Source organism: Myotis davidii, unplaced genomic scaffold, assembly GCF_000327345.1.
Source record: "Myotis davidii unplaced genomic scaffold, ASM32734v1 scaffold277, whole genome shotgun sequence".
NCBI classification, from domain to species: Eukaryota; Metazoa; Chordata; class Mammalia; order Chiroptera; family Vespertilionidae; genus Myotis; species Myotis davidii.
This window is the reverse complement of record NW_006289214.1, coordinates 3893164-3901958: the sequence shown is the minus strand read 5'-3', so window position 1 is coordinate 3901958 and position 8795 is coordinate 3893164. Positions and strand designations below refer to the sequence as shown.

Below are 8795 nucleotides of genomic sequence, written 5' to 3'. Positions count from 1 at the left end.
CCTGTGCATGACAGGGGGTGGTGCCCCAACTCCCCAATCGGCCCTGCTCTGAGCCTGACCAGGGGCTGCCCCTAGGGATTGGGCCTGCCCTCTGCCACCCTGGAGCAGGCCTATGCCAGCAGGTAGTTTTCTTCCCAGGGGTCCCAGACTGCGAGAGGGCACAGGCCATGCTGAGAAATCCCCCTCTCCCCTCAAATTGCACAAATTTTTGTGCACTGGGCCTCTAGTGTTATATAATTTTTAAGCTATAACTTTTCCTTAAGAAACAAATAAATCAATATTGCCTGCCCTCTGCCACCCTGGAGCAGGCCTATGCCAGCAGGTAGTTTTCTTCCCAGGGGTCCCAGACTGCGAGAGGGCACAGGCCATGCTGAGAAATCCCCCTCTCCCCTCAAATTGCACAAATTTTTGTGCACTGGGCCTCTAGTGTTATATAATTTTTAAGCTATAACTTTTCCTTAAGAAACAAATAAATCAATATTTTTTTTACCTTGTATACATATTCTATTTCTCTTTCATCTTTTGTATTAATAGTATAATTTAGCCTGAATGACATTTGTTTTCTGCCACAGGAAAACTAGAAACAGACAGGAAGACAAATCCTCTCTAATTTTTGTCCAAGAAAACACATTTTATTTTATTTTGACAAATTATATCATATAAATTAACATGTTAGTAACTTTTCTTAATTGTAAATCAAAAAAACTATTTAAGAATTTTTATTAATTAATCAATATAATATTAGTTTATTGTCTTAAAGTTGTCCAAGGACAAAAAGCTTATAATGTAAGCCAACACAGTAAGTATTTTTTTTTTGTAGCACTACAAAAAGTCACAAGATCAAACCATTACAGAAGATATAATTTATTGATATTTCTTTTTAATGATTTTGTATTTTGGTACTCCTAAGCCATTTTCTAAATTAATTATTCCCTGCAGAGATCCATATAACCAATATACAATTTTTCTAAAGTTTAATATATTAAAAATTTAATCTATTTTATACCTATTAAATATTGTGCTAAAGTTATTCTTGTGTGGCAATAAAATCAAGTAGGCATACAGGTCATTTTAAGCTAAAATTAATCAATTCTATTTAGTTAAAGAGTTATCTAAATATCAAGAATAGTCTATGAAATATTAATAATGTAAATAACCCTCTATATTTAAAGATATTTACAACTTATGTAAAACCTATACCATTACTCAAACTCCCAGTTAATTTTTTTTATTCTGAGTTACACTTTTCCAAGGAAAAACAGAGTAAAGAAGTACATATCTTTGGAATTTTTTATCATAAAGGGTGTAAAATAGAAAATAAAAATAATTGATGGAAGCCATTTTCAGATGTATATAAATTTATTATGGTAATGGCTAAGTATTTTTATTTTTAAGGAAAGAAATAGGTTTAGATATACAGAAAATCTATTTTTACATCAAAATGTCTCTCTCCCTTTTTTCTCTCTCTCCCTCTCTCTCTTCTTCCCTCAGGTTTATTCTTGAAGTTTTTATAGACAACCAGGTCCTTGTTAGAAATAGATATTTTCTTTGGTAATTAAAAATAACAATGTCACTAAAAAATAATATAGTGCTCATTTAAAAAATGTCCACTGGAGATCCCTCATCCTGATCCCTTATCCTTTTTCATACTGTCTTTTTTTTTTTTTTGAATTTTTTATTTTTATTGCATGTATTGGGGTTACATTGATTAATAAAATGATGTAGGCTTCAAGTGTGCAGTTCTTTAAACATCATCTGTATCTTGTACTAGAGGCCTGGTGCATGGATTCGTGCACTGGTGCGGGGCATGGCCTGCGGGGATCAGCCCATTGTGGGAGCACTGCTCATTCCCAGTCAGTTGAGTGGCTGTGGACTCACCCTCTGAGCGGCTGCTCCCACTGTGGAAGCACACTGACCACCAGGGGACAGCTCCTGCATTGAGCATGTGCCCCCTGGTGGTCAGTGTGCATCATAGTGACCGGTCGTTCTGCTGGTCGTTCCGCCATTCAGTCTATTTGCATATAAGGGTTTTATTATATAGGATGCTGAATCATTTTAATATACAAGAAGAGAAACATATCCTAGAGTTAATTAAACATCTTTCCTTTCATATTCCAAAGCATCTGGTAACTCTAATACATTATTCTCCTACTTGTGGTCCAGTGCACAAAATTTGTGCACATTAAAAGAGAATTAATTAGAGGAAATATTTTAATATTGCTCTTCACGTCCCCTGGCTTGGCGCTAGGCTGGGAGGCAGCCTCACGTCCCAGGCTGGCTGCAAATCCCCGCATCTTCCCTGCCTCCCCCTGCCTGACTTGCACCCAGCCTCCTGCTGTTTGGTCCTACAGTGTCATTGTGTGATGACCATTTGCATATTAGCCTTTTATTATGATGATGCTATCTGGCCCAACTTTTTGATTATTATGTGTGATAAATTCCTGGAATGTAATCACCCAGCCCAGGAGCCTGAATATTTGCTACATCCTGTCAAGCTGTCTCCAGAAATGCTGTTCCTTATATTCCAGACCAGTGCTATCAGGTGTCTATTTCATCACATCCTCTCCAGTACTGAATATTGTGATTTTTCAAAAGTTCCAGGTATCTTTCCTTTGCAATAACTTGATTACTTAAATTTTCTCATGTATATTATGTACCTTATTTCTTCTTTAGTTCAAGGTCTTTGCTCAAACATATTCTTCTTTGAGTAATCCTATTTTGTTTGAGTTTACGGGAAGCAATAGCATCTTCCATGGAGGAAGGTGGAGGGCTAGAGGGGGTAGAGTGGTGCTGGAGAAGATGTGGTTGGTAATGGATCCTGTTAAAGGTTAGATCAGAGGTGAGGGGGTTAAGGGCGGTATTAGGTTCTGAGACTGAAATGCCAGGGTGAGGGCATGCAGTCCAAGGTCACCATTTGGGAGGGTGGGTCCCTGGGGTCTGGTGGGGAGGATGAGGGTCAGACCTGGTTTTGGTGAGGGATGCAGGAGGGGAGTGGTTTATCTGGGAAGGCCCATGGGTCTGGGCAGCTCCCCGGATTCAGGCACCTAGCACTCGCCGCCAGTGCTGGGGCCACTGCACTGTCCAGGCCCCACGACAGCCAGACAGACTTGCAGCTTCAGCTTCGGCTGCACTGCAAGGGCTGTGAGAGGTCACTTGGCCCCCAAACCTGTACCTCCTTGCCTCTGAGCTGGGCGCATGCAGCTCTTGAGGGAAACCGCCTGAGCGGTTCCTCTAGGTAACATCACCTGGTAATGCTATCAGCAGGGCGTGCCACACAGCCTGATGCTGCGTGGGCTGGGGAAGACTTTCTGGGAGGAGGTCCTCTGTCCCCTAACCCCACCACCGCAGGCCCGGAGCCCTCATCCCCGCACATGTGGTTGTGTGTAACAGGCACCCAGAGGCTGGGGTGGGGGGAGGGGATTCTCGTAGTGTCAGAAACCACTGTTCCCAAGGGGCCCACGTCTGGTCTACGGCAAGCCTGTGAGCAAATAATTATGATCCCCATTTTGCATCTACTCCCAGACTGCAGTAACATTTCCCCAAGTGGGACTGGATCCTATAAACCAATTCCCATGCTCCACTACACTGAATAAGAATGAGGATCCGAGCTTACCTTTCACATGAGGAGCCCATGAGGCAGCCTCACATCCCCGGCCAGGCGTTGGGCTGGGAGGCAGCTTCATGTCCCAGAGGCACAAGTCCCCGCCCACCAGCTCCTGCTGTGCGCACAGCCTGTTGAACAGTCATTACAATTACGGAGTAATGACAATTTGCATATTACCTCTTTACATATATAGACTAGAGGCATGGTGCATGAAATTTGTGCATGGGACGGGGGGATGGGGCATCCCTCAGCCTGGATTGCAATGACACCAGCATTCTGCACCCTGGCCTCTGGCCAGAGGCTCCTCACTCCCTCCACATGGCCCGGGCACAGGATGCTGGCCTCACGTCGGCCCCAGAAGCCCATCCCTCCCTCCACATGACATCTAGATACTCTAGTTTGAATTTCCTATGAATGAGGCTAGAACCTGAACAGCATCCTCAACAGGGCCTATTTCCTGTGGCTAATTTGGGCTCCTCATACTGTGGTCTCGGGAAAGTTGAACTACTTTCATAGCTTGTAAGAGGCAGCATTCCAAGTAGCCAGGTGTCCCACCCTGCCCCAGCTGCTCTGGGCCAGTGGGCAGCACTCACAGGTGCAGAGAGGCTAAGGTGGGGCAGTGGGCAGTGTGCACAGGTGCAAAGTGGCCCAGGCAAGCCAGGCCAGAATGCTGGCATCATTGTGATGGTGATGACTCCAGCATCCTGGCCTGGCTGCAGCCATTTTGTCGTGTAGTGACGTCAATTTGCATATTCTGTCTTTATTAGATAGGACTCAACCTCAGACTTATTCTGTTTTTCTTTACGACATCTTATATGTCCTTGATATGCTTCCTGGCACCTCCAACAATAATTTATGTATCAAAAAGACTAAATAAATTTACTTAATTAAGGTTAAATTTATAGCATTAAAAGTAATTATTTAGTTTTATGCTGCCATGATATATTAACTCACTCACTCAATAAACATTAGTGTTCAGATGAAGTATAACTTCTTACCAATGTAGGAGAAAAGGTCAGTGAGCTAATATTAAATTCTTTAGTAATTACTATTAATTTTATAAATCTATATAACAGATTTAACTCTCATTCAAAATGATATATTGATTCATTAAGAAATATAATGTGCTACTAAAGAATTAAGGAAAAAGAGAATCTAAAGAGAAATAGAGGAAGAAAAAAATAAAGCATACTATAGATATGTTCCAAGAAATATACACAGAAAAATTTGTGGGGATGAAAATCTGGAGCAGCCAAGAGAGACATACTGTAACTTAAAACTGCTGCTCTTCCTCTACTGTTTACTAAGGTGCTGGAGTTTTCGAAATAAATTCTTAGTTTCACTATTGGAAACTATTTTTTGCCTTTTTTCCCCATTTTTATTGAGTTGTTTTCTAATCTGCAATGCATTTAAACTGTACCTGGAACATCTTAAAGGAAATATGTAAATACAGGATGAGGCAAAAGTAGGTTATGTGAAACAGTTTATTTTTGTATTATTATTTATTAATGATTTTCTTATTTTCCATATGAACAACTGTAAACCTATTTTTCACCACCCAGTATTTATGATAGGATTGTTATGAACCAATTTGCTGAAAGTTACTTTTTAATTTCTTTCATCAAACATATTTATGGCCAACACAGGAAGAATATTTGATTTATAAACAGCTTTTGTAAGAGAAAAAAAAATGGAAAAGAGATCACTGGAAGGTTCTTTATACTCTGTCCTAAAGTGATAATAAAAAATATTGAATGGAAAATAATATCCATTCTGTTTCTCTTAGAAGGCATGCATTTTAATTATATTTATTTGTCAATATAATTAATTCTTATTACATTCTGTATACCTCTCAATAAAGGGGTAATATCATAGACATTAAGCTTCTAATTTTAACTACTGATATCATATGCACATTTCCATAAAGCATTAACAATATTTGTGTGTTTTTTACAGATATTGGCTGACCTAGAAAATCACGCATTATTTAAGAATGATCTGGAATGTCAAAAGTTGATTCTGGAAGCAATGAAATATCATCTATTGCCAGAAAGAAGAACTTTAATGCAAAGTCCAAGAACTAAACCTAGAAAATCTACAGTTGGAACTCTGTATGCTGTAGGAGGAATGGATAACAACAAAGGTATATAAATCTAGATCTATATGTAATACACTAGAGGCCTGGTGCATGAAATTTGTGCACCGGGGATTGTCCCTAGCCCAGCCTGCACCCTCTTCAATCTGAGACCCACAATCTGTGGACTGCTGGCTCCCAACCGCTCGCCTGCCTGCCTGCCTGATCACCCCCTAACCACTCCCCTGCTGGCCTGATTGACGCCTAACTGCTCCCCTGCCAGCCCGATTGCCCCCAACTGCCCTCCCCTTCTGGCCCAGTTGTCACCAACTGCCCTCCCCTGCTGGCCATCTTCTGGCGGCCATCTTTGACCACATGGGGTGGCCATTTTGTGTGAGTGTGTGATGGTCAATTTGCATAATACCTCTTTATTATGTAGGATACCCTATGTCATACCATGACACAATTTTAACATTGCAATCTATATAATGTCAACAAAGTTCTCATAAACTTTGTTTATCCATTAAGATTTAAAATTAAGGGGATAATTAGAAAACACCTCTTATTTTTAGTCTGTAGCTGCTGCCTCTGCTTCTTATTCATCTTTAAGTCCTTTAACTCTGATGAATTATGTTCGAATTTCATATGAAACAAAAAAGGGGATTTAAAGCACTTAGAAAGCACAGGCAAAATAGGTTTTGGAAATATTTAGAACTGTATTTCCATTCTAAGTAAAGAAAATGTAATGTCCCCAGGTACTTGCTTGCTAAAATCAATATTATGTAGAAAGTTTAGGCTTGTGAGAAGTTCTGAATTTCACACAGAAGCCAGTCAAATATTAAAAAAAAATATTACAAACAACTATAAAAATGTGACAGTTATAACTTTCAAAATTATTAGTTTTAACAGTTTTGGCCTTCAAAAGAAAGTGGATGATTTGTTTATAAATTGAACATGGGTACTTGAAGGTTTTGTTCTTGCATTTCCTAGTTAAAAAGACTCTTTATAAATATATTTCCTCTTTAGCCTTTCTTATATGGGTGTTAATTTTCTTGAACAAGTACAGAAGAAAAATAATGCATGTCATATGTTTGTGACAAATAAATGATATACCTATCCATAAAATATTTAACTAGAGGCCCGGTGTACAAAAATTTGTGTACTTAGGGGGGTCCCTCAGCCAGGCTTATGCCCTCTTGCAGTCTGGGACCCCTCAGGGGATGTCCACCTGCTGGCTTAGGCCTGCTCCCTGGGGGATCGGGCCCAAGCTGGCAGTTAGACATCCCTCTGGAAGCCCAGCACCTTTCAGGGGATGTCCACTTGCCAGCAGAGAGCAAACCTAAGCTGTCATCCTGGGTGAGGGGCTGATGGCTGTTTGCAGGCTTTTCAAGCCCCCCAAAGTGGGGACCCTCACCCCATGGAGGGTTGGCCAGACTGGTGAGGTGCTGATGCCTGTTTTCTGGCTGGCCACACCCCCTTTAGAGTGGGGGCCCCCACTGGGGTGCCTGGCCAGTCTGGGTGAGGGGCTGAGGGCTGTTTTCAGGCTGGCCAAGCCCCTGGGTGATTGAAGCTCCCAGCCTTTCCTTTTTTTCTTTTTTAAATTCTGGGGTTTATTTACTTTCTATAACTGAAACTTTGTTGCTTTGAGTGGATCTCAGAGCTGCTCGAGGCAGGCGGGAGGGAAGCCTCCTGCTTGCTACAGCTCTGTGGCCACACCCCAGTTCAATCCCCGGTTGGTGCACATGCCGGGGTTCCAGGCTCAATCCTCAGTGTGGGCATGCAGGAGACATCCAATCAATGATTCTCTCTCATCATTGATGCTTCTATCTCTCTCTCCTTCTCCCTTCCTCTCTGAAATCAATAAAATATATTAAATAATAATATTAATAATGTATTTAATTAAAAAATAATTAAATATCATCAATAGAGAATGATGCATTCCCATATTAGTCTTAATGGACAGATCTTGTAGATATTAAATTCTTTTAACTAGTTTAATTTTTTCAAAAGCCTAACTTTCATTAACTGGGATATTGATTTCCAATAATTATCATATTAAATGAATATTAAAATAATAACATATAATAAGCATAACCATCACTTTTCAAGTGTAAATAATATGTTGCTGTAAGAACTAAGAAAATGGCATTAATCTCACTTCCTTTTTCTCTCTCTTCTTCCCTGTCATCCTATGTCCTCCATTTCTCTCTCCCTAATAAACACCATTACTTTAAAAGAACATGTCAGTAGGGGGGAAGAAGAGGGGGGAAGAGATCAACTGAAGGACTTATATGCATGCATATAAGCATAACCATGGACATAAGACACTGGAGGGTAGGGGAAGCCAGGGGATTGTCAAGGGTGAGGGAAAAAAGGAGACATATGTAATACCCTTTGTAATACTTTAAGCAATAAAACTAAAAAAATAAAAATTAAAAAAATAAAATCCTACTCTGAACCTACCATACCATGATCAGCCATTCTCAGAGCGGCCGTGGCAGTCAGGAAGGTTGGCTTCCTCCATCATTGGGAAAACCAAGCCTCCTGCTTGCTCCAGCTCCGTGGCTGCCGGCTGACATCTTGGTTTTGTTAATTTGCATATAGTTAATCTGATTGGCTGGTTGGTGTGGCTTAAGGCATATCGAAGGTACAGTCAATTTGCATGTTCGTCTTTTATTCGTGTAGATGCTCTCAACAGAGTGTGATCCCATAATCAACTTCTACTAAAGGAGCTTTGCTTTGAAAGAATCAGAAAGAAACAAGAAAACTTACTTCAATCTCTGTGAAGTAAGATTATAAATAGTAGCTAATAATTTATGTGATTAGCCCAAACTGGTTTGATTCAGTGGATAGAGCGTTGGCCTGCTGACTGAAAGGTCCCAGGTTCAATTTCAGTCAAGGGTATATGCTGGGGCTGTGGGCTTGATCCCTAGTAGGGGGCATGCAGGAGACATCCAATCAATGATTCTCTCTCATCATTGATGCTTCTATCTCTCTCTCCTTCTCCCTTCCTCTCTGAAATCAATAAAAAATACATTAAAATAAAGAAAGTGGGGAGAAATCCTTAAAACTTTCTAAGATTGCTTTAAAAAAATTAGGGCCACAAATATTCAAATT

General features: G+C 40.5%; 1 protein-coding gene across 1 annotated transcript in view; it reads left to right on the top strand.

Moving 5' to 3' along the window:
• The window catches only part of KLHL1 (kelch like family member 1), a 257625-nt gene that overhangs the window by 151057 nt on the left and 97773 nt on the right, over positions 1-8795 (top strand). The window contains exon 6 of the mRNA XM_006761432.2: positions 5561-5747. Coding sequence (XP_006761495.2) covers positions 5561-5747 — 187 coding nt within the window. The remainder of the gene's footprint in view (positions 1-5560; positions 5748-8795) is intronic.